Raw genomic sequence first — 27,312 nt, forward strand, 5'->3', positions numbered from 1 at the left:
TTTCACTTTTTAATTAGGAGTGTCTACAACCCTTTTTTAATAAATTAGAAATTTTAAATTGGTAAATGTAACTTGACATAAATATCTGAAAGCTGCTTACTTTACCTTTCAATTACATGCATTTAAAATGGATGTTTTCAAGAGTTCATTTCAATTCAAGCAAGACTGTGTTAATATTTTTCTATTATTCTAGTTCTGTGTGTTTGCTCAGATATTGATTATAAAAATGTGACCCACCATTCAGTCATCTATCTACTCATTTGCTGAACTCATTTTATTCCATTACAACTTCATGCGAAGATGGGACATATACCTACAACATTGGGAACAATATAAAAAAGAAGCTTGTGTGTGCTAGTGGACTGCATACATACCCTCTTACACACTCGAAAAGTACAATGAATTATTGTTTACATTCATTCACATTTGCAGCTAGGTGTAATGTGGAGAAAATAAAATAAATACTTAGAACATCACTGCAATTTATTGATTAAATTCTAATGCATTTTTCTATATTTTCAAACGTATTTTTTGTGTATATTTAAGTATCTTAGGTTGTACATGGAATATGAGGTACTACAGGTATATCTATTCAAAAAGCTCAAGGAGTGCTGCATTTGTTGAGGGTATTACACCATTTGAAATTTGGTTAAGACTTTGGTCAAGTGACAGTCTTTTTGCAATTATTGAATTTATGTTAACTTAATCAATACAAGTCTAAACAATATTCAAGTTTGTGAATGTGTTGTGTATTTTTCAGGTTAGCATCCACATTACAAAAACTATAATGAGTGAAACACAAGGAAAATGAGTTTGTGCAAAGATTCTATATTATAAAAAAAATGTAAAAAACATACACATTTAAAGTGCTTTTTTTGTCATACATTTCAAGCATTGTACACATTTCAATGTACACCCAATAAGCATATTTCAAGTGTTCTATTTTCCTATAACAAATGAATATCTAACTAGTACAATAATTCAAACAAAAAGAAAATTTTGGCATTTTCATGTTATTTAAATTTGTGAACAGCAAATAACTTTAAAATGCTTCATTTTATATTCATAACTATGAAAGTATATGACAGTGCAGCAACATAAATTATCCTCTTAAACAAGTGAAGTGCACAGTCTAATATTTTGTCATTGTCTCAGGATAGTATAGAAAAAATCCAAATATGGGAAAGAAGAACATGCAATATGAGATTGCTAAGCCAAAAACAAGTCTGCTTGGGGGTACCTTATGAATTCAGCTTTCCAGTTTTAATGGCACTGTACGTGACAAAAACGTGAAAACAGTGGAAATTGACAAAAAAGAAGTATGTTTTTAGATTTTAATTATGAGACCAATTTAGACACAGAGAGCAAATGAAACTGAAAAAAAACAAACATTCTATAAACATAAAAGTTATTAGAAGTCTGCACCCTTTATATTTACAAGTGTATGTCCACTTTTTGTAGCCCTTACCAAATAGATGTTTTTATATCTTTGTGTAAAGATGAGTAAAGCAGTGATTGATTACACTATCGTCCAATGCTTAATGTTGTCTAATTCAGCTTTCTATTCATATCAAGCACTACGTAAAACAACATTCAGATGCACTAGCATTACTATACAATATAACAGGAAAAAAATGTGCAAAGAGATAATAAAGTCCAAAATGGAAATAAATCTGCACATTTTCATTGCAAAATAAATGCAGACAGACACACTGAATAAAACAATGAAAATTAAAACCCTTACTGAACTGATAAAAGTTACTCTGAGTTTATTCTGCCCTTATTTACAAGTATATTCCCACCTTCTTGGCATTATGTATCCCTTAGATTAGAACAAATAAAAAGCTTTACGTTACATATCATATGTATGTCTAACATCATTACACTAGAGTACAGGAGTACAACAAAAGACACTGACCCACGAGGCAGAACACAATACTAAATCTCATCCCTCATAGGGGGCAAGGCCACAAAGTACAGCTGTATACAGAAATAAAATGAAAAATACAAGAAAATGGCAAAAAGTCAAAGTAAATAGGCAGAGTGCAACTGTTCTATGATACATAAAGCCAAAATAAACATGAACCTATAAAGCAATCTATTGACAGGGGTAGGACTATACTTCATAACAATGGTTACCTTCATGGTGATGAGGCAGATTAAGACTAATGTGATGTTACTGGAATAAGTAGATTACATGCTTATTTTTTTCATTCAAATCCAAGTATCTTTATACACTGCAGGTCCAATTATGCAATATACAGAAGAAACTAGAATATATAGTTTTGAACCAGCTGTGAAAACAAGCTCTCTACCCTCTTTAAAACAATGGGAATGATGGGTAAGGAAAAAAAACATTAATTTATCAACTGATTTTTTTTAATGGAATTTAAACTGTTCCATTAATACATTGTAATTGCTCATACAGCAAACATGATAGTTTTACTTCTGTATTGATATGATCTTGCTGTAGAATTTAGCTTATTTCTAATATATGTGTGGTAAATTGGATGAAGATAAAATTGAACACTTCCTATAAAATTACATTAATTTTTCTAATCTCTTTTTTAAAAAAAATTGCCTTCAGCTTTCAAAGAATGAGCACCAAAATGAAAATGACACAATATACCTCTAAACTAAAGATGTAGAATTAGTGACGGTGACCCATGAAACAAAAAAGAAGACCTAAAGGTCTTATAAAGCATTAAATGGTCGAGGTCCGGCTTACTTGTCTGAACTTATCATGACTTACAAACCAGAGCGCACATTAAGATCTCAAGATGCCGGTCTGCTTATGATTCCAAGGATTAATAAAATAACAGTGAGAGGTCGAGCTTTTAGTTACAGGGCCCCTAAACTGTGGAATGGTCTGCCTGCTACTATAAGAGATGCCCCTTCGGTCTCAGCTTTTAAATCCCGGCTGAAGACTCACTACTTCAGTTTAGCATATCCTGACTAGAGCTGCTGATTAACTGTACAGACTGCATCTCTGTTGTTAGTCATTAGCACTTAAACATAAGTAACATGACAGTTATAATTGTATACTAACCCTCACTTATTCTGTTTTTCTTCTCGATACTCAAATGTGGCACTTGGTGCCACGGCCCACCTACCAAGTTGTTTTGCCTGCCTAAGGAAAAGTCATCTCTGATGGAGGATCGCAGGAATCGTGGGAAAGAGGGGTCCTTTCATCAGATTGGCTGGCCCAGCACTGTTTCAGCCGTGGAATGGCCAAATGGGGGAGGCAGCTTGAAGGATGAGGTCTCCAGGACTCTACACAAATCCAAATCTTATTATGGGATATATCATCTACTGTTAAATTCTGCTCTGTACTTCTAAAATTTATATTTTTTATTTCTTTCTATATTGAGAAATTGTTCTGTTCTGTGTACTGTATTGTATTGTATTGACCCCCTTCTTTTGACACCCACTGCACGCCCAGCCTACCTGGAAAGGGGTCTCTCTTTGAACTGACTTTCCCAAGGTTTCTTCTATTTTTCCCTACAAGGTTTTTTTGGGAGTTTTTCCGTGTCTTCTTAGAGAGTCAAGGCTGGGGGGCTGTCAAGAGGCAGGGCCTGTTAAAGCCCATTGTGGCACTTCCTGTGTGATTTTGGGCTATATAAAAATAAACTGTATTGTATTGTATTGTAAAGGCTCAAACAGTAATTAGAAATAATTGATGGGAAAGCACAAAAAATAGTACGCAAGCAATGGTACCATACACAGCCAGCATGACACTGCCAGATCTAAACACTAGTGTGGAGAGCTGCTCATGTACTGAAGTGTCTACAGCTGCAGGTGGAAGCTACCATCACACTATACATAACTGATCTTTTCCTAAATAAGGAATGGCATTGAACATGGAATTTGTCAGCATGCCTATGTCGATCAAACACAGGAAGCTCTGCAGTCTACTCGTGATTTTACACTGTAGGAAGATAAGTAAATACATATAGGTAAACAACATTTGATGTGGCATTTATATAAGTAACATATAAATGTTTTTCATATAAAGTACATCAAAAAACATAATCGCAAATGGAACTTTGCACGATACCTTGGTGAGCTCTGTAAGCCCTGCTGTTTAGTTGAAGGACATGTGTGGGGCAGATTCATTGGCAGGATGACACCCAACCTGTTGCTGTATCCAGACGGTGCCATCTTTCGCCTTTATGCCTGGTGCAGCTGTGTTATTTTTATATGTATGTGGACGTTTCTTACAGGGAGGGCTTCTGTTCTCTTTCTCTGATGTAGAACCCTCATCCTCATCTGAGTTCACCTCTGTTATAGCATGTCTTTATTTGAAAACGGCTGTGTCAGATAGGGATTAGCATGAACGTGACTGAGAGAATAAAACTGAATTAAAAAAAAACAAAAAAATGCGTGCCTTTAAAAGCACCATGAATTTACACCGGCAGCTACAGACTCAAATCAAATGTATGTTTTAATTCTATAATAGTAACAACAAGAGCAGCTCACTACTCAAAACGGCAAATCTAGGAAGGGCCCGATATCGAACCCACAACCTCTTGATTATGAGTCAGCAGTTCTTACTGCTGCACCCCCCAAGAGGTCATGGCAACATCGTACCCTAACCCGATTTCTTTTTCTTCGGTTGTATTCTTGACTAAAAGCACACTTGTTTTGTTATACTTGTACCTTTTGTGAAAGTGTTTATTTGATATTTGGACTTCAGTCTTCACACATTATACACTTCATGTCAAAATTTTGTCATTAGTACTATAACATGAAAAAAGTTTGTTTTAGCTGTGTTCAACATTTCTTGCTTCACATGTCCTGTCATCCTACATTTACCCATATCGTAGTAGACACGGAACACACATGAAATGCATGTGTTACAAATAATGATATATTATTTACCCTATACAACTCCAGGCACCTCACACCCAGATAAACAGACTTCAGCTGGGAGAACTTTTTTGTCCGACTTGAGCTGTGGCAGTGGTGGGGACGGAATAGCACGCTGCTTGCTACTTGTGCTGATCTGACACATTTGCAAAACAAATGGAGAGGTACGAAGGAATTTAAGGTAGCCTGGGATTATGACTTTTTTCATAGGCTTCAGGGATTCTAATGTTAATAGGCATGCCTGTCATTTTCGTGCTAAATTTTACGTATGACACACTGATTTCATCTAATGTTATGTGTTTAACATAACATTTTCTATGGAAGTGGGTACTTACTTTTATCATATATGAAACTATTTTTGTTAGAAAAAAGTGTGAAGAAATTAATCAGGAAAATGCCCCAGGTATCTCCATTAGTTTAGTATGAAAAAGACTTAGAACACCAATTGGTTTAGTGTAGCAAACACAGAACTGATTGTTTAGCTTATCCATAATTAATCCCTATATAAGCACCAGTAAAACATGTTTCTCTCTCATTCCTTTCTAATTGCTGTTTGCAATTTTTTTTTAATAATGAATGAAACGTTGGGGAGCAAAGTGGTCATAAATAGCAAGTAGAGTGGTCAAAGGCTGACCAATAACCATTTAAATGATACCTACACATACCTATTAATGAGGGAAACTTTGGTTCCCTTGGCATACTATTTGTGGTGTTGTATCTTAAATCTAAAATTGAGATAATTATTGTTTTGTGAGATCTGAATTGTTTAAATGTCTAGTGTACATTACAGAGCAGATACACAATCCCAATCAGACACATTTCAATTTTTGCAGACCAGCAATCAGACTAACGGCACCTATCATGCAGTAACCTCTCTGTTTGCGCCCAAAAAGTCAGTGGTGTTGATTGCTTGCTGGTAAAGAAAGTGAAGTGTCCTTGGCAGTCAAGTGTAACATGTTAGACTCAAGAAGTTAATTAAATATACATTTAAATAATGAATACTGTTATTAATTATTTCAAATTTGTTCCTTCCTCGGACTAGATGATGACCAAGATAGAAACCAGCTGCCTTGTGACCCTGTCTTGGATGTGGATGGATGGATGGATGATTTAATATACTTTAAAACATGTTTAAGTATTAGCAATATTACAACACATCAAATAAAATTGCCTGGAAATCAAATATGGCCTCAAAAATTGGGTTTCTTAAATGATTATTGTAGCATTTCACAATAATTTTTTCATATGGGATGCTCCTTTTAAAATATTTTTTTAACAATTGAGACTGCAATTAACATGAACAACTGTCCCTAAAACTGTTATTTTTAACACTAGAATTACCAGAGTCTACGAAAAAACTCGTAGATCCGGCCCACCTTAAATCGCTTCTTAAATCCGTTCACACCTCTCCGCCAGCATCTTTTGTCCTCTAAATGTGCTGATAAAAGACAAGCTGCCAGCAGCCGGCTATTCCATCCCCCCTCCGACTTAGAACGTGAACGCACTTTTCCCAGCTCATGCCTTGATTGATTGTCTGGGAGTGAATCGGAGTTTTAGAGTTGAAATAATACGATCGTTATTTGGAACACACGCATTCCATGTGTGTACCGTTTCTACAGTAATCTGTATAAACACATTGTTAAAACAGAAACTTTTTCATATTTTAGTAATAAATGTTACAAAATGTAGGCATAAACTATAGAATGTGTAAAGCCCGAGTTCCTAAGATCAAATAAACACTTCCACAAAAGCTTCACACACCATACAACAGTTTCCGTGGCATAGCGCGCTAAGATTTGCCTCTCAGAGCGAGTAGCTTTTCTCTGCCTCACAAACATGAGTTCAATTCCCCGCTGGGGATAAAGTGTTACTTCTTTTTTTTCTTTTTAACCTCAAACGGACATAAAATTTGCAAATTGGTATGCACTGTCAGTTAATGAGATCGTTATATTTTCATGTGGGATGCTCCTTTTAAAATATTTTTTTTAACAATTGAGACTGCAATTAACATGAACAACTGTCCTTATAACTTATTTTTTTCAAGATCCATAACACACAGACAGACAGAGCACTGTGTAATACAGAGACAGACAGGCAGAAATATACAAATAAACAGGGAAGGCACATGTACTGAAAGAAAAAAAAAAATCAACATGTGCGTTGTTCCTGTCCAATGAGGTCTGTTTCATCCTCCTTTTCAGAATGTTTCTAAAATGCGTCATGCAAGTGTCATTAAATAGCGCAGTCGCGCGCCCAGTTGAAACTTTTTCTGGGTGTTTCTTTTGAATAAAGTCTGAAAGTTTCTCTGACATTCCCAAGATTTCCTTTATCTCACTTGTAGAGATAACTTCCTCCGCGTCACTTATTTCCTGCAAAACCTCCGTGTGCTGCTGCGTCTGTAGCTCCTTTAGCTCCTCCGTTGTCAGTTCCTCAGAGTGCTCCTCAATGAGCTCATTGATGTCACATTCATCCATGTCCATGCCCATGGTCTTGCCAAGGGATACAATCTCCTCCACCACTGCCGCTTCGGATTCAAGTCTTTCAAATTCCGTTTCAGACACAACCTCAGGCCACAGCTTCTTTCACACAGAGGTCAATGTCCTCTTTGTAACACCCTGCCAGGCCAAATCGATGATTCTGAGGCATATCACAATGTTATAGTGATCCTTCCAGAACTCTCGAAGGGTGAGGTTTGTGCTCTCCGTCACCTCAAAGCAGCGGCGGAACAGGTGATTGGTGAAGAGCTTTTTAAAATTAGAAATCACCTGCTGATCCATGGGATGCAGGATAGGGGTGGTTTTGGGTGGAAGGTAGAGAACCTTTATAAACCTGAACTCTTCGAGGATGTCATCTTCAAGGTTAGGTGGGTGAGCAGGCGCATTGTCCAGGACGAGAAGGGCTTTGAGAGGTAGGTTATTTTCCTGGAGATATTTTTTAACGTCAGGACCAAAGACCAAATTCATCCACTCCACAAAGAACTGCCTGGTGACCCACGCCCTCGGGTTTGCCCTCCACATAACCTGCAGTCTTTCTTTCATAATCTTTTGTGACTTAAAGGCTCTGAGGTTTTCCGAATGATAAACGAGCAGCGGCTTAATCTTGCAGTCGCCGCTCGCATTGGCGCACAGTGCGAGGGTTAGCCTATCCTTTATGGGTTTGTGGCATGGCATCCTCTTCTCCTCTGTTGTTATGTAAGTCCTCCTTGGCATCTTCTTCCAGAAGAGTCCTGTCTGATCACAGTTGAAGACTTGCTGGGGGATGTATCCTTCGGCCGCTATAATTCCTGCAAAAGTTTTGAGGTAATCCTCAGCTGCCTTTATATCAGCACTCGCTGCCTCACCATGCCTGACAATGGAGTGAATGCCAGTCCTGTTTTTAAAATTCTCGAACCAGCCCCAACTGGCTTTAAACGGCTCGCCCAATGCCTCTTCTGTCGAAGTGCCTGGGGTCTGCTGCTGCAAATCAGCGTAAATCGCTCGTGCCTTCTCGCAGATTATAGCCTCTGTCACAGTATCTCCTGCGAGCTGCTTCTCCGTCAACCACACAATCAGCAGCTTCTCCATATTTTCATGGATAGATGCCCGCTGTTTAGAAATGATTTTAACGCCCTTGGCTGGCGTTATAGCCTTTGTCGACTCCTTCTGCTTCAGTATGGTGCAGATTGTACGCTCGTACTGCTTCGCCAAATCGACTACACGCACACCTTGCTCACATTTTTCTATAATTTCTTTCTTTAATTCAATGCACATCATCTGCTTCTTCTTCTCTGCACTGTCCTTCGCACTCACTTTCTTCGGACCCATAGTTAGAAAAACGAAGTTTTGCAAAATAACTACGAGCACAACACTGAAGTTTCCACTGTGAGCTAACTGCTTAAAGTGAATGAGTGAGTCATGAGATGTTGCGGTGTTCACTGTGGCGAGCTGCACAAACTAGCGGTGGGGTGGGGTATCTGAAGCTGGCCCCTTTTACCTCTCAACTCAAAGCAAAAAATCGGCCAAGAGACTGCTCGTATCTCAAAAAACTCGTTAGTTGGGACACTCGTAAGTCAAGGTATCACTGTATATATTATGTATAAATAAAAGCCATTAGATGCAGTACTATCAAAGAGTTAGCTACTGATTGTTAAATAACAAAATTTCCAAAGTAGCCCATATTTATTTCTAATACAGTGGAACCTCGGGTCATGACCGTAATTCGTTCCAAAACTTTGGTCGCAACCCGATTTGGTCGTGACCCGAACTAATTTCCCCCATAGGATTGTATGTAAATACAATTAATCCGTTCTGGACCGTATGAGCTGTATGTAAATATATATATATTTTTTTTAAGATTTTTAAGCACAAAAATAGTTAATTATACCATAGAATGCACAGTGTAATAGTAAACTAAATGTTTACTTACTTCTTCTGTAATGTTTACTTCTTCTGCTTGGGCTCTCTCGCTCTCTCTCTCTGCACACTGAATATGTGCAGAAATCATTGGTGCGTACAAACCGGAAGAGAAACTGGCTTGTTCGTCACCCGAGTGTGTGGTCGTGAACAGATGCAAAAGTTTGGCAAACTTTTTGGTCATAACCTGATTTGGACGTGGTCCAAGATGTTTGTGACTCGAGGTTCCACTGTACAATGATAAGATACATCTCTTATCTTGTACAATTCTTTGAAAACACAACTATGCATATGGTGAAGGTGAAGCAAACTGAAAATATGTTGCAAATAGCAAATTAAGCTGAACTGCAACTCAGCTAACTTTAGGCTAACAGAAAAATGAGTGGAAGCATATGATATTTTACAGTTGTTAAATATTTTTGATTATTAAGAAACAAAATCAATTTGCTAGCTGGTTTACTTTTTAAATTCCTTGAAATTTAAAATAATACAGCAAGTATATAACAGTATGCTTAAAAAGCAATCCATGAAACAACCCATCTAAAATTATTCTTTAATAATAAAACAGCAAGTAAAATAAAAAGGTTGAGGAAAGGACAGGCCAATGTGGTAAATTTAGGATTACATTAACAAGTTCTTGCCAAGTTCTGAACTGATCTTTGTAAATAAATTTTTTTTCAATTTCGGATAATCTACAACATGACTATTTACAATTGAGTAAGAAAAGGTAGATTGGGATTCTTCTGTTCTGTTCTTCTTCTGGGATTCTTCTCTTTCAGTGCCTCAATTTTGAGTAATAATTATTCACATTTTTGTTTTTCCTTTTAACATCCTTCTGTTCATGTCATCGCAGCAACATTTTGTGATCTAAACCTTTTAAGTTCATCTTGCTGGTTACAGCATATCATGCCAGTCACATTACTCTCCGTGGTGCAGCTAGTGACCGCTTAATTGCTGCAACAATTTAAGATGCCCTCACAGTACATCTGCTGTACAAGTATTTAGATTAAAAACATTTTTGTGTGAATGGTCGTAGCAATTCAGATAACTTTATTTAGGTATTTTGATTCAAATTACTAGTAAGTATTCTTTACATGATATTGATCTCAGCCTGTCTTTTGACACCAAGCTTGTAACACCCCTTTTTTCCTGGTCCTTAAATTATTTGTCTTGTCCTTTTATGAATTTTTCACTTATTCACAAGATCTTCCAGTTGCTAAGGCTGCGATGGTGTTAGAAGTGATTTTAAATCCAAGTCTAACCAAGAGATGTACAAAATTTTTTGCCCAAAATGGTGTGTATAACATTTCCAATGCATGCTTGATGACATCACTCAAGTTGAATCTTGTCCTGGGTACATTTTAGTTAATATAACTGCTCTTAATGAACTATTTTTGGCTGATTTAGTGGTGTTGAGAGCATACTGAACTATAATGTGTTTTATGAATGGTGAGATTTTATTGCTCTACTTAAATTTTAGTTGAGAGATCTCTTTTCCATAAGATCACTAAGGGGTTCCATAAAATATTTTGGTATACACCGGAGATGCTGTCTGAATCTTCATCCACAGTATCCAGTATCACTTCAAGGAAAGTGAAGATAGGCAGATTGCTTTTAACAAGTTTCTAATTTGTATAATAACTGTGGAAACTGTGTGACAAACGTTTTATAAAAATTCAGTAGATAGCCAAATGAGTCAAAAGTTTTCCCACTTTGCAATAAGTTTACAGCACCCTGAATTACAAAGAGCCTCAGAAGTTTGCAAAATTCTTCTGCACAGAGATTATTGAACTGAAGTATTTGCATTTTACCAAAAAAGACTCTGGACTAAGTTTCATCTGCTTTATTTACACTGTAAGGAATTTAAGGACTTGAAGTATTGCTTCAATGTGTTAGTTATTTCTTTATGCTCCCTAAAATTACTTCTAGCTGCTCTGTTAATTTCTGTTATAGTATTCTGTACCCCCTGTTCAAATAGTTTTCCCCCTACCACTGAAATTAGTGGGTGGATCACTAATTTCCCCTACTTGGTGATCCTTAACAACCCCACCCCCCAATCCCCCACAAATGAAGAAAACTGAATTAATTCATAAGTCCTTGTGAATTTTTGAAGGGAGCACACTGCAACAGTGTTGTCTATGGTTTTTGTTGGTTTCATTTTATACAGTGCAGTGGTATTCTATATGTTGAATGGCTGAAGAAGCACCACCACCTTGCATGACATAGTGTGTTTTGAAATCAATGTGAAAACTGATACAATCTTATAATTAGTCATGCCCACCTCCAATTGACTGATGAGTGGCTACATTTTAGCAATGACAGTCTTTAAATGTCATGTGCTTTCTGTTAAAACTTGTTGCGAGTTGTTTCAAGATACAAGTTCGACACTACCTTTAGGTAATAACTTGATCAACTCACTCATAAAGCAAATTTTATTTTCACAAATCTCACCTCTTTCACTGATTTAACTAAAAATCCAAAGCAAATAATGATATTGTGACCATCTACTTATTATAATAACTAATATGCATACATTATCTTGTGGCCAAGCCTTCTGTGAATGGGATTTAATTTAAAATTTACTTATATTTTTTGTGGTTATGCTTTTATTGCAATTCAGTTTAAACTGTGCATGTTAACCCTTACTGGTGTAAAAAGAAGTTCTTTGCATCATTTCATTTTGTTACACTCGTTTCATTTTTTCTAGGTATCACCTCTCCAAGTGTTCTGGTGTCTGTGTAGTCTTCAATTTACTTTAATGTGAAACATACAAAATAATTTATCCTGTTAAAACTAACTTCCCAGAGTGATCCTGCAAAAATCACTGGGGAAGCATTGGTATCTATAAAAATAGCAATTTATATGGATATGAATTTTATGAAGCCTTCATTAGCTATTATTAAAGGGTTGTCACTAGGATTGGGCTATACGGCCTAAAACAGGGGTCGCAACCTTCACTATCAAAAGAGCCATTTTGCCCCCTCTTCCTCCAAAGAAAAATAGTCTGGAGCCGCAAAACATAACACAGCTTATAAACTTTTAAAAGTTTTAATTTTTTTTTAGATTTTACATGTTACAACCACGGAATACAACAAACAGAAGTGCATTGTGCATGTGTAGGCCTACTTTGAAATAAATTAAACTGAACTATGCAGGCCTATTTGGGTCCTTTCTATACCTGTGTAAAATTAAAATAAAAACTAGCCCACTTTAATATAAATAAAACATTTGGCTGTAGCTTAGCAGCTTTAAAAAAGTAAACATAAAATTCCATTTCAGTGTGCTGAATCAACTGAAGCACCTGAACATACAAAAAAACCTACATCAGCTCCGGGTCCGAAATGAATGTGTTTTTTTTTTTTTCTGAAAAATAATAGCCTATTAAATGCTATTGTTCTCACCTGTTTAATGTGACTTCTCTTTCTGAAGTTCGCTGCTGATCATCTCTATGTCGGGGCTATACGATGTAACTTTGACCTTCACACAGGACTGCAGGCTCTCATGTTTGAGGCGGGAGCGATATTTGGACTTTATGAAGTTCATGCTTGAGAAAACTTGCTCACATAAGTATGTTGAGCCAAAGATGGACAGGACTCCAAATGCATATTTTTTCATGTTCATATACGTTTTGGGAATGGCACTCCATGTGTCAAAAACAAATTTGTCGGGTTTGGGGAGGTTTTCAATATCATTCCATTTGTGCTCTTTAGCGAGAGTAGCCTTCTGACGGGCGACTTCTTCAAGATCCGCTGTCAGGCATTTGAACTTGGACACCCATAAATCTTTATCTGCTATGTCGGCCAGTTCAATTTCTAGATCGGGTTTACTCCTGTGAATGCGGATGTGTTCAGCAGGGATGGGTCGATGTCCAGGGGTGTGACAGGGAAGGAGAGAGTGTTTTTTTCCTTTCTGAACTCACTGAATCCTTCTCTAAATGCCGCTTGCATTTTCTGAACAATTTCCCATTTGTTTTTAAAGTCGGAGAATAGATGCTCTGATATTTTTATGAACGATTCTTTCATGTATTCTCCGTCTGTGAACGGCTTACCCCTCCTTACGATCTCTTGAGCTGCCACAAAACTAGCAGCTGTAGTTGACTGTGGAGAAGTGATCCACTTTTTGAAAGTATGTTTGCTCTGTTCAGCTTTCCGTTGCACTTCCGAAATTGCTCTCTTTTGCTCATCTTCACTTGGGTATTTTTCAGTGAATGCTGAGTGCTTGTTTCGAAAATGTCTTTCAACGTTACATTTTTTTGTTGTTCGATAATTTATCGCCACATATTAAGCACACCGGTAAGCCACGTCGTTGGCGGTGAAGGCAAATGCTTCTGTCCACGCAGAATTAAACTCTCTAAATTAGATGTTAAAATGTATAACAGTAGTAGTAGTATATATACTGTATTATATATATATATATATATATATATATATATATATATATATATATATATATATATATATATACACACACATACATACATACTGTATATATACTGTGTGTGTATATATATATATATGGTTGCAATAGTTTACTGTCAAATAAATGCAAAGAGTACACGACACGTGTTTCGCCCTCATTCTGGGCTCTTCAGGTGTACACACTCCACTGCACTCCCTCTCGGGAGATGTTAGCAGATTGCTGGCCAACCACAAAGCGTTACCTGGTAGGTAACCACCCACACTAACAGATTGTGACACAGACTTCGAATGCCGTGAATATATATATATATATATATATATATATATATATATATACACACACAGTAATCCCTCCTCCATCGCGGGGGTTGCGTTCCAGAGCCACCCGCGAAATAAGAAAATCCGCGAAGTAGAAACCATATGTTTATATGGTTATTTTTATATTGTCATGCTTCGCTCACAGATTTGCGCAGAAACACAGGAGGTTGTAGAGAGACAGGAACGTTATTCAAACACTGCAAACAAACATTTGTCTCTTTTTCAAAAGTTTAAACTGTGCTCCATGACAAGACAGAGATGACAGTTCAGTCTCACAATTAAAAGAATGCAAACATATCTTCCTCTTCAAAGGAGCAAACAAATCAATAGTTCTGTTTGGCTTGTAAGTATGCGAAGCACCACGGCACAAAGCTGTTGAAGGCGGCAGCTCACACCCCCTCTGTCAGGAGCAGAGAGAGAGAGAGACAGATAAAAAAATCAATACGTGCCCTTTGAGCTTTTAAGTATACGAAGCACCGTGCAGCATACTTAAAAGCTGCACACAGAAAGTAGCAACGTGAAGATAATCTTTCAGCATTTTTAGACGAGAGTCCGTATCGTCTAGGTGTGCGAACAGCCCCCCTGCTCACACCCCCTACGTCAGGATCACAGATAGTCAGCGCAAGAGAGAGAGAAAGAAAAGTAAGTTGGGTAGCTTCTCAGCCATCTGCCAATAGCATCCCTTGTATGAAATCAACTGGGCAAACCAACTGAGGAAGCATGTACCAGAAATTAAAAGACCCATTGTCCTCAGAAACCCGCGAAGCAGCGAAAAATCCGCGATATATATTTAAATATGCTTACATATAAAATCCGCGATGGAGTGAAGCCGCGAAAGGCGAAGCGCGATATAGCGAGGGATTACTGTATACTGTATATATACTGTATATATATATATATATATATATACACAACTTAAATTAAGAAATTGCCATTATTCATTTTCATGATTTTTTTTTTTTTTTGTCAAGGCCAAAGGGAGCCACTACAACACTACAAGGAGGCTGAAGAGCCGCGGGTTGCCGACCCCTGGCCTAAAAGTAAAATCTCTGTTTTTTGCCACACCTATGCCCCATTTACAACTTTAATCGATTTCCTTCTTTAAAATAACTAATGAACATACACTGTCGCTCTGACGTCACATGTGATGAAGACTAAGGAGCGGCTGCTGCTTCACCACCTACGGCCACAGGTACGTCACGCCCTCGACCCCCTGCAGTTCGCATACCAGGAGAAGGTGGGAGCGGAGGATGCCATCATCTATATGCTACACCGATCACCCTCCCACTTGGACAGAGGCAGTGGTGCTGTAAGAATTATGTTTCTAGACTTCTCTAGTGCCTTCAACACCATCCAAACTCTGCTCCTTAGGGACAAGCTGACAGAGATGGGAGCAGATTCATACCTAGTGGCATGGATCGTGGACTGTCTTACAAACAGACCTCAGTATGTGCATCTCGGGAACTGCAGGTCTGACATTGTGGTCAGCAACACAGGAGCGCCGCAGGGGACTGTACTTTCTCCGGTCCATTTCAGCCTATATACATCGGACTTCCAATACAACTCTGAGTCCTGCCACGTGCAAAAGTTTGCTGACGACACTGCTATCGTGGGCTGCATCAGGAGTTGGCAGGAGGAGGAGTATAGGAACCTCATCAAGGACTTTGTTAAATGGTGCGACTCAAACCACCTACACCTGAACACCAGCAAAACCAAGGAGCTGGTGGTGGATTTTAGGAGGCCCAGGCCCCTCATGGACCCCTGCGATCATCAGAAGTGACTGTGTGCAGAGGGTGCAGACCTATAAATACCTGGGAGTGCAGCTGGATGATAAATTGGACTGGACTGCCAATACTGATTCTCTGTGCAAGAGAGGACAGAGCCAGCTATACTTCCTTAGAAGACTGGTGTCCTTCAACATCTGCAATAAGATGCTGCAGATGTTCTATCAGACGGTTGTGGCGAGCGCCCTCTTCTATGTGGTGGTGTGCTGGGGAGCCAGCATTAAGAAGAAGGACGCCTCACGCCAAGACAAACTGGTGAGGAAAGCAGGCTCTATTGTAGGCATGGAGCTGGACAGATTGACATCTGTGGCAGAGCGACAGCAGCAAGCTCCTATCAATTATGGAGAATCCACTGCATCCACTAAACAGTGTCATCTCCAGACAGGGGAGCAGCTTCAGCAACAGACTGAGGAGATCACTCCTCCCCCAAACTATGCGACTCTTCAATTCCACCCATGGGGGGTAAATGTTAACATTATTCAAAGTTATTGTCTATTTTTACCTGCATTTTTATTACTCTTTAATTTAATATTGTTTTTTGTATCAGTATACTGCTGCTGGAGTATGTGAATTTCCCCTTGGGATTAGTAAAGTATCTATCTATTCAAATTAGTTTTGTTTTTATTTTAATAATAAAAACAAACAGGTTTAAGAATATCACATTTCTTGATGGCCTATTTGAAACAAACAAACAAATTAAAAGGTATGCTGAGAAAGTGGCTTTAAAACTGGACAGCTCTGAAAAAATAAAGAGAAATTAAGAATTTTTTTCTTAAATCAGCATCTCTATGTATGGCAGCCACTTCATTCCAGTGTCTGTAGTGGAATTCTAAAACAAGCACACCTCATTTTACTTAACGAGGTACTGATTAGGTGATCACCTGAACCAAATTGTATTTAACGAGGAAAAGTATAAAAACTACTGCTGTGGTCATGACTATCCTTCTGCAATAGGACCAGTTTGGATGGCAAAAACAGTGAAAGTAGTAGGGCTGCAACTAATGATTATTTTGGTAGTTGACTAATCGTTCAATTTATTTTTCGATTAGTCACGATTATTTCATGCCTGACTATTTTGATGTCTGCAACCTGTGGTTGCACATCCTGTTCTGGGCTCCAGTGCATGTCTTACCTCATCTGATCACGTCTGTCAACCTGTTAACGTCATCCTGATGTCTCTGCATTAACACGATTAAAATGAATAATAATCAAATTAAAATAACCAGTGAAACAATATGAATTTTAAAATAATCAGATGTTTTAATATTAATGTGACCATCACAATAAAAAAGAAATACATTAAACAATACAAACTAAAGTGCACAGTCTTTAAACAAAAAAAGTACATTTAACTTAACCAAAAAATACATCGTTAAATCTGAAAAGTTTTTCATATTTTAGCAATAAATGACAAAATGTAGACATAAACTATATAATGTTTAAAGCCTGAAGTGCCATCCATCCATTTTCCAACCCGCTGAATCCGAACACAGGGTCACGGGGGTCTGCTGGAGCCAATCCCAGCCAACACAGGGCACAAGGCAGGGAACCAATCCTGGGCAGGGTGCCAACCCACCGCAGAAGCCTGAAGTGCAAAGACCAAATAAACACTTTCACAAAAGGTTTAAGGACGATACAATAGCTTCAGTGGTGCAGCGGTAGGAATTGTTGACTCATAATCAAGAGTCCCCTGTTTCGATCCTGAATGTCTTGTATATTTACCATTTTGAATAGTGAGCTGCTCTTATTGTTAATATTATACAATAAACACATACATTTGATTTGCATCTGTAACAGCCACTGTATTAAATGTATAGTACTTGTAAAAGTTACCTTTTTTTTCACTTTTATTCTCTCAGTTACGATCATGATACATACTGCCGCCCCCCCAAACCCAACCACCCCCCCCAAGGGTTTGACGCTGTTACATTTTATATAAAACTGGGAATAACTATAGATGTGAGTGGTCTTTTGAGACAATGGAACTGGAAATTCTCTGATCTGGATAGATAAAAGCTGCCATACAAACGCTGGCGAATCTGCCTTCTTCATATCTCACTGTCACTTGATTTTTTTTTTTATTCAATTTTATTGAGTGTTCCCGCTTATGCTGAATTAGAATGCGCCTTAAGGCTCGTGATGTCAAAGCCGCACTGACAAAAAAACAGAGACATAAGTATATATGATATTTGGAATTATTCATTTTATGACCTTATAGTACATTTTGGAAAACATTATGACACGGATGCAACATTATTCATATTCATTTGCGTACCTTCTTGCAGTTGTAATCAATAACCGCGTTTTTTTTCCCCCCGATCTTGCCCAGTCTGCACAGGACTCCAGGACATGCAGAGGAAAGAATGTTCCTCTGCAAGGTGAGCCATGAACACTCTTCTTTTCTCAGTGGACCACGTGCATGCCTTGCACAGTACATATGCTTTGATTGCCCCCAGGTCAAGCTTGTTATAGCACAAGCAACTGGCCACCTGCATGCTCCTGCTAGAACTGAATAAGCTCACAACTTCTGGTGTCAGCGCGCAGCACCGGGGAATAAAAAAAGAGACAAATATATGTGACATTTTGAAGAAATCCTTGTATGACCTGAATAGTACCAATCAGAAAACATCATCGCTCTACTGCAATATTATTTGAAAACGAACAGATCGGGTGTAAATTCTCAAGAGACGGCAGCATCACATCTCCAGGATGCTTTCGTTTCAGATGCTCATGCATCGCGATGGTGCTGCTGTGAAAAGAAAGCTCCGCTTTACATAATCTGCATTCAACTTTTTTTTCTTTTTCGGGGAAGTGCTCCCTCACTTTAGAAAGTTTCTGTTTCAATTTTTTTCCATCTCCTTCCCCCTACTCTATCCAACTCGCCATTGCAACCACGTTTATTTTCCTCTACGTTCTTCTTCTCCTCAGACATTCTTCTTAGTTGGTAGGACTGTGTGTAGTCTTGACAAACAATAACAAACGATATTGCCCCCAGACGTTCATGTAGTGCATTGCAGTTACAAAAACCAATGTGGTTCTTTGTGACTGGAGCCTCTATTGAAGGTTCTGTTTATGACGCGTCGACAATAAAAAATCCGCGTCAACGATTACGTCGACTAATCGCTGCAGCCCTAGATAGTAGTAGCTTCAATTTAATTGGAATACAAAAATACCTATTCATCATGCCAAAAGAGTTAAAAAGAAAAGTTCCCAATGAGAAAAAGAAGGATGAAATTCTGGCTTTACTAGCAGAGGGATACAGGGAGCGTCACGTTGCCTCCATCCTCAAAATTTCAAAGATGGCAGTTCATAACAACAAGATCAAGCATCAAACACTGAGGACAAACAAGTTACAGACTGGCAGAGGAAAATGACTCTCCACTGACTGGGATGATCATCAACTCCTTCGAATATCACTCAACAACCGCAGAATTACATCAAGTGACCTACAAAAAGAATTGCAAATAGCAGCTGGGGTTAAGTGCACAGCAAGGAGAGTTCGAAACAGTCTCCTCTAGGTAGGGCTGCAGTGATGAAAAGCTAAGAAAAAGTCCTTCATCAATCAGAAGCAAAAAAGAGCCAGGCTGAGGTTTTCTAAAGACCACAGAGGACTGGAGTAAGGTCATCTTCTCTGATGAGTCCACTTTTCAGCTTTTCCCATTACTTGGTCGTCTAATGGTTAGATAGAGACCTGGAGAGGCCACCGTGTCTCGTATCTACTGTAAAATTTGGTGAAAGATCGGTGATGATCTGGGGGTCCTTCTGCAAGGCTGGAAGCTGGAATGGGGCAGAGTTTTGTTTGTGAAGGATGCATGAATCAAGCCATGTACAAGGTTGTCCTGGAAGAACTTGCTTCTGCTCTGACATTGTTCCTTAACTCTGTGGATTGAATTTTCCAACAGGACAACACTACATGCCACACAGTCAGGTCAATCAAGGTGTGGATGGAGGACCACAAGATCATGACCCTGCCAGCCCAATCTGCAGACCTGAGCTCAATTGAAAATCTATGGAATGTGACCAAGAGGAAGAAGGAAGTAAGCAGGTGAGCACAAGCATAGTTAACTCACTGGTTTAAAGGGGTGGGGAACGCATGACAAATAAATGGGTGAACAGGTCCCTTGTCAGCTGATTGTGAGAGAAACTTATAAAAAGCCTATAGGGAATGTATATAGGGGGAGACAAAAAGCTGAGTTAAGCATAGAACGTCATGCTTTTGGTCATGCGCTAGTTGTGGCTGTGGCAGATGAGCTGGAATTCTGTTAGATCTCTGACCTTTAGTAAGAGGGATAACAAAACACAACCAAAAGCGAAATTAAAACAGAGCGAGTTTGTAAAAGACTGAATGTGGTGGGACTGAAGTGCTTATGTGTTATGAGCAGGGTTTTTAATTTTCATGCATATAATCATATATATTACTGATTAACCTACAACAGATTCCCACAGGTTAATTTATTTACAAAACCTGTAACAGTTGTACATTTTACTAAATTTTACTAAATAGATAATTTCACCTTTAATAACAGGTAAACAACTGTAAAACAATGTTAAAAAAAACACTGCCATATAGTACTGGTGACAAAATGTAAAGAATAAGACCATGTACTTACTCGTCTCAAAGTCGGGCAAATAGAAGAAGTTACTGCCTGGGAGGTGTTACTATTTAGGCATGTCTTCTCCTTTAACTCTCCAGGACCTGCATTCCCACGAGATGCCTTTCCTCCTCGAGAATGACGACCAGAGGTTTTGATGGCAGGCCGACATACATAATTCTCTAGAATTTTGGGAGGTTTTTTCATCCTTTTTGCATGTAAACCAATTTTGAGTTTTACACTGCCTTCAGAGAAGCTGGCCTCTTTGACCGAAAATTGTTGCTGCTTTTGTAGATCTGACAAAGCAGATGAGCTACCATCAGAAGAAGATGTGCCTGCATCTTTCAATCCCTCAATCACAAGTTCTCCAGGAGTGCCTGTAGTATCTCCAGTACTACTAGCGGTACTATCCTGTTTTGCATTAGTATCTTCTTCTTCCTCCTTACCCCCGCTTCCACTACTTGCCTCCTTCTCCCCCTCCCCCTCTCGAGATGGGAGCAGGCCCTTTCCTGAATTTCCTTCCAGATCAGGGCAGGGCTGCCCCGGACTCCTTTGCTCCATGTGGAGGAGGGGGTTTTCTCCCACTTCTAGAAAGGCTGAAAATGACTATATCAATTCCTAACTTTAACAGCTGATTTAAGTGATGAAATCCAGAAAAAGAAGCACTGACGGAAAATTTTTATTCCAAAGAAATTTCAGAATATTTTGCTTGCTGTAGGAATCAGTTCTATCAAACAGGTACAACTCACCTGAAAAGAGAAAGAATGAAAAAAAAGAAAAAAATGTTGATTATCTCTAACAAGATATTTTCTACAAAAAAGTGGTATCCCCGTCTGTGTCTGACTTATTCCTTTCACTTGATGCTTCTAGAACAAGCCCAGGGCCCCCTGAACCGTCAACTAGGTTAATCACGTGTGAAAAATTGAAAGATGGAAGAATACTAAACCACAATCTATCCAAACCCTTGTAAAATATACAGCTCATATTTTAAGACACAACTGCATGTACAAGAAGAAGCTGTAATTGACCATAATACAAATATTTCTGATTGCTATGTACTATTCTCCAATGTACACTTCAAATAAAATTATCAAGCTATTTTTGTTTGTTGTCCACTAGAAACACACATTGTATTCTTTTATATTTTGATTCAGTGAACTCCAAATTGATATTTTTGAGATATCACAACACAAGCAATTTAAATTTGCGATAAAAAATTACAAAGTGAAAAGTGCATAATGTCAACCTTTTTTCTGCAAACCTGATTTAACGTACTATTTTTTGCACTCTGCCTTTTGTTCCAGTTGTTAAAATAGCATTTTAATTCTAGATATCTCCTTATAGCAATTATGATACACTAGTCATTTAGCCTATTACAATAACAGGTGCTAGAACAGTAGTGCATAAACATTAGTAGGAACAGTCTACTGTATATTAAATGGCAAGGGACTTTGACCTCATTCTTTTTGTTGGTCGTGTTTTTCTTTCTTTCAACCTTTCTTTTGTTGATGTTTACTTGCTGAGCTGACCGTTCTTCGTGGGCTGCCGCCGTGTATTGTGTGTCTTTAATTTTCTTTGACAGTAATACTGTCTTGTATGGCTCTATTCAATAAGGGCGCGCACAAAAAGGCGAGCTTCAAAAGGGTGACCTCAATTGAGCGTGGCGAATAAAGGCGTTCATAGATAATTTAGTTCAAATGGCTCTTGAATATGTGAAGAGCAACAAAGGTGCAGATCTTTATTTACGCGCGCCTTTATTCGCTGCGCCCAATTGAGGTCGCCCTTTTGAGGCTAGCCTTTTCTGTGCGCGCCCTTATTGAAGCATACCGTCTTGTATGTCCGCTGGCTTGTACGTCTGTAATATACCTTTAATTTTCTCTGGCGGTAATACAGGCGTGCGCGTCAGTAATATGCCTTTAATCTCCTCTGACAGTAATACTGGCTTGTATGTGGCTGAAATATGCGTCACTGTATTGTGTACCTTTAATTTCCTCTCGCAGTAATACTGGTTTGTATTTCCGTAAAACGCCTCTAACTTTCTCTGACAGTAATATCGCGCAACGCACCGTGCCCCGCGCATGGCACTTCATCAGAAGACACCCACACACGGACACCTGGACGCACATAGGGATTTTATATATATAGAGGATATAATTTAAAAAAAAATGTTGACCACTGCCTAACGAAACAAGTGAAGTAAGGATTTTTTGGCATTACTGAACCTGTATTACATATCCAAAAATAAATAGCTATTATTCTGTTTATGTAATAATGGAGCCTCAAATGAGTAGTGAGCATAACACTTCAAATTTTAAAATGTCTATATATTAATAAAATTATTTATTTCCCATCAATATCAACTAAATAAAATACAAAAAAGTATACATTTTAGGAATTTCTCCTTAAAAAAACTATTTTAATTTACACAACCAAGACATTTTATGACAATCAACCATATACTCAATTTTCTGTGTCCCAATCTTTCACCTATTATTGTACCAAGTATAGATCGCATATCCCAATGCATTGCAAAGTTATACCATTTGTCCCCCTTTTTGGAAACATTTAGTCTCTTGTATTTAAACAATCTCTCAAAATTATTTCAAAGTATTTCACTTATATTTTTATTTTTTTTGAGTGTATACACACACACTTTATATCACTATGAAGCAACACATAATTTGTAACTATTTGCATAAATAATTTTGTATTTATTCTTCAAAATTATTTTTTATGCCAGTCCTTGAAACAATTTCTGTATACCACTAGACACAGAGAGCCCCTACATATTGTATAACAGATTGGAGTTTTTTGCTCCAATTAACACATCTTCTCCTGCCTACTGTTGCAGTTGCCCTGCAAAGGTTTAGTGTGTTTAGTTTAGTTATTATTTTTACATATTATTTATTTATTTTTTTCATTTTGTTGTTGTTGCTTTTTTCCTTACACATTACATCTGGTATAAAATACGCACTGCACATGCACACTTTTTCATACCAGCCTCTTCCAGTGCTGAGGGATAGCGCCTTTACTGGTAGCCCTGAACAGGGCACAATCACCCTAAATAGTACATTTTTAGCATATAAGTTGAAAATTTGCAAATTAAAAAATTGTGACATTTGATCAAAGTGGGGTGCCCACATGAAAACATGACCTGTGGTGTGGCACGATTCAGTGACACTCGATCGAAGAACAATCCCCCATGAAAGTTTATGTGAAGTGATTAAGTGACATTAAAATTTTGGGTGGCAGGGTTGGTCCCTGCGTGAAACTGTGAGTGGTAGTGTGGTATACTGCAGTGTGATTCAGATACATTCAATCAAACACTGGTTCCCTGTGTTTTCAAGTTTACATGGCCAGTGACATTCTGTCAAATTTTCAAAAGGGTACGCTGAAGCTCTTCAGAGTTCTACTAAGCAGTACTTACAAATCAAGTATAGCATTGAGACCTTGAGAAAACACATTCTTAATAGAGTCAAAACTGTGACTCAAGGTCTTCACATTTTGTATCATTAGCATTCTGTAACTTTTCTAGAACTTTCTCAACCTTATGTTTTCTGTTTATTTGAGGAAGACGACAACAATGACATTCCCCTTGTACAAACTTCAAGTCACATGCACATCAACTAAATAATCTGCATGCACTCACAGAAGATTGTGTATAATGCGTGAAGATTACCTGTCACATACATAATATATTTCCTGTAATAGCTTTGGCATGCAGTACAAGTAACTAATCATTGACAATGATGCATTACTGGAAATGTGTGAAATTCAGCTATCCAGGGTTAATGAGTCTTCCACTGTATGTGGTTCGAAACAGGTGGGATCTTTGATAAAGCAGATTCATTCAAGCTGTGAGGCATGAATAAATTGCATATTTTACTAATGATAGAGAGCAGACAACAGGGAACCTTACAATTTATTTCAAAGAAGGAACCCCTGGGTTTGTAAAAATACCATTATTGTTTGACTGACTTGTGGGTTTATTGCAACATACACAAATAACTTTGGAAGATGGTGGTGTGCTGTCAGCAAGTTGTGCATGAACGGCTACTAAGTGACATCCAATAAACAAATAACTAAAAGAAGGCACAGAAAAAACAATCAAAAAGCAGTATGTCCAGGTAAAAAAAATTCTTCACTTCCTTAGGCTGCCATTAAAAAGGAAGGTTTTGATACCCGCCAAATGTTCAACCTGGATACAATACAGCAATCACCACAGCCAGGAAATAAACAGTACAGAATTAAAATCTATAAATTGTGCTCACATACTGTAGTACTACTTAAAAACATACCTTTAATTTATTTGTGATACCATATTTACAAACTTTAAAACTTACTGGGAACTGAAGTAAAACTAAAATTAAAGACTATGAAACATTAAAAGACACCAAGCCTTTAGCATTACCTACATGCTATACACTCAGCATTGTACAGTATATTAAATCAGGCATCCAATAACTGTAATGATTATTTTAAAAGCTAAAAATGAATTCAAAGATGAAAAACAAAACACAACTTAAAATCTTAAGAAAGTGATGAAAACATTCAAGTCCATTTTTATTTTCATTACAGAATTAAATTTTTTATTTAAACTGCAATAGTCAGTCTATAACTTTGGTTATTTTCTACCAGTTAATGCTGGTCCTAGAGGGATTGGTGGCAGAAGATTTCATTCAAATCAGTTTCTTAATTAGAATTCAATAATTTCTGTTAACTGAAAATGTTTTAAATTAACTGCATATATCATTTAAGAGCAATGGTATTACTTATGTTTAAAATGTTGAAAAATAGGCATTCAGTTCACACAAAAAAATTTGATTTTCTTTTCAGGTCAGGTGGGGGAACATGCACTGGTACAGCGCATTGCTGCATTCACCACACGACAAAACAGCTCAGGATCCTGGTTGGCAACTCCCCAGGCAGATACCCAGTCCAGTCACACCCTCCGGAAATGACCCTCTATATGCCGCAGCCAGGTGTTACCTGGGAATCCCCTTGGCCTGGTCCAGCCACTTGGGTTGTCAACAATGAGGATCCTGTGAGCTGGATAACCCACAGGGAATCGTGCCACATGGCCATAGTGCCATAACTGATTCTCCCTCACAATGCAGGTAAAGTGCCTCATTCAGGACTCCATGAGCAACTGCTCATTCAACACAAAGTCCGAAGAGATAGAGTACCGAAGGAGTCCAGTCTTCGTGTTAGGTCACTGGATAGCGGCCATGTCTCACAAACATATAGCAAGACAGTAAGTACCAGGACTCTAAAGACTTGGACCTTCGTCCTTAGAAATCACCTTAGTCAGTGGGTGGGCCTCTCTGGCAGTGTCTTAAATTGGTTTGAATCCTACATGGTAGGTAGAAAATTCTTTGTTAGTTGTGGTAATTATACTTCAATGACACATGATATTCTATATGGTGTTCCACAAGGCTCTATCCTGGGTCCGCTGCTCTTTTCGATTTACATGCTTCCATTAGGTCAGATTATCTCAGGGCATAACGTGAGCTACCACAGCTATGCCGATGACACGCAACTGTACTTATCAATAGCACCTGATGACCCCAACTCTGTTGATTCACTGACACAATGTCTTACTTGTGTTTCTGAATGGATAAGTAATAATAATAATAATAATAATAAATTTTATTTATATTGCACTTTATATTTTAGCAATCCCAAAGTGCTACAGAGTAAAAATAGAATAATAAAATATAAAAAAAAAAAAAGAACAGAAGAGTCTATAAAATACTTTAACAAAATGACTTTCTAAAAAGATGAGTTTTTAGGTTTCGCTTAAAGGCCTCAGTCGACTGTGGGGCTCTCAGGTAATCAGGGAGGGCATTCCACAGCCTCGGCACCACCGATGAAAACACCCTGTCACCCATGCTGCTGAGCTTAGTTCTGGGGACTTGAAGAGTGTTAGTGAGTACAGAGCGGAGGGAACGTAAGGAGTTATGGGGGGGTAAGGAGTTCCTGTAGATAAAGAGGGGCATGTCCATAAATGCACTGATGGGTAAGAAGGGAGACCTTGTACTCTATTCTGAATGAAACAGGGAGCCAGTGAAGGGTTTTTAGGATTGGGGTGATGTGATCATACTTTCGCACCCTCATCAGGATCCTGGCAGCGCTGTTCTGAATATACTGGAGTCTCTGGATACTCTTGCCAGGAATCCCAATGAGGAGTGCATTACAGTAATCCAGCCTGGAAGAGACAAAGGCATGGACGAGCTTCTCTGCATCTGCCAGGGTGAGTAATGGGCGGAGTTTGGCGATGTTCTTGAGATGGTAAAAAGATGACTTACAGAGATATTTGATGTGGGTGTCAAAAGTAAGTTGGGAGTCCATTCTAACACCCAAATTAGTAACAGATGTGGAAAAAGGAATATTTTGGCCAGAGAAAGTAATACTGGTGATGGTAGAAGAGCGAAGATGATGTGATGTACCAACTAAGATGGCTTCTGTTTTGGATCTGTTCAACTGAAGAAAATTGAGCCTCATCCAAGCCTCTATCTCCTCCAGGCAGGTAGACAATGTAGATGTTGGCAGAGGAGCAGTAGAGGAGGTGGGAGTAGTCCTGAGGTAAAGCTGAGTGTCATCGGCATAGCAATGGAACGATAAACCATGTCTGCCAATGACAGTTCCACGGGGGAGCATGTAGATAGTAAAAAGGATAGGGCCCAGCACAGAGCCCTGTGGAACACCAGTAGTAGTCATTTTCTCAAACTAAATAGAGAGAAAACTGAAATTTTAGTGATTGGCAATAATGGATATAATGAGGTTATTAGAAATAAACTTGATGCATTAGGATTACAAGTCAAGACGGAGGTAAAGAATTTAGGGGTAACTGTTGACTGTGACCTGAATTTTAAAATCACATATTAATCAGATCACTAGGACAGCACTTTTTCACTTAAGAAATATAGCAAAAGTTAGA

At 38.2% G+C, this 27,312-nt stretch overlaps 1 protein-coding gene across 1 annotated transcript in view; it reads right to left on the reverse strand.

Annotated features, from left to right (window-relative positions):
• Window positions 1-27,312, reverse strand: part of ash1l (ash1 (absent, small, or homeotic)-like (Drosophila)) — a 230,528-nt gene that overhangs the window by 146,165 nt on the left and 57,051 nt on the right. The window contains 1 exon segment of the mRNA XM_028795096.2: window positions 20,391-21,121. Within this exon segment, the coding sequence (XP_028650929.1) occupies window positions 20,391-20,933 (543 nt within the window). The 5' untranslated portion in view covers window positions 20,934-21,121.

Source organism: Erpetoichthys calabaricus, chromosome 2 (genome assembly GCF_900747795.2).
Source record: "Erpetoichthys calabaricus chromosome 2, fErpCal1.3, whole genome shotgun sequence".
Lineage (NCBI taxonomy): Eukaryota > Metazoa > Chordata > Cladistia > Polypteriformes > Polypteridae > Erpetoichthys > Erpetoichthys calabaricus.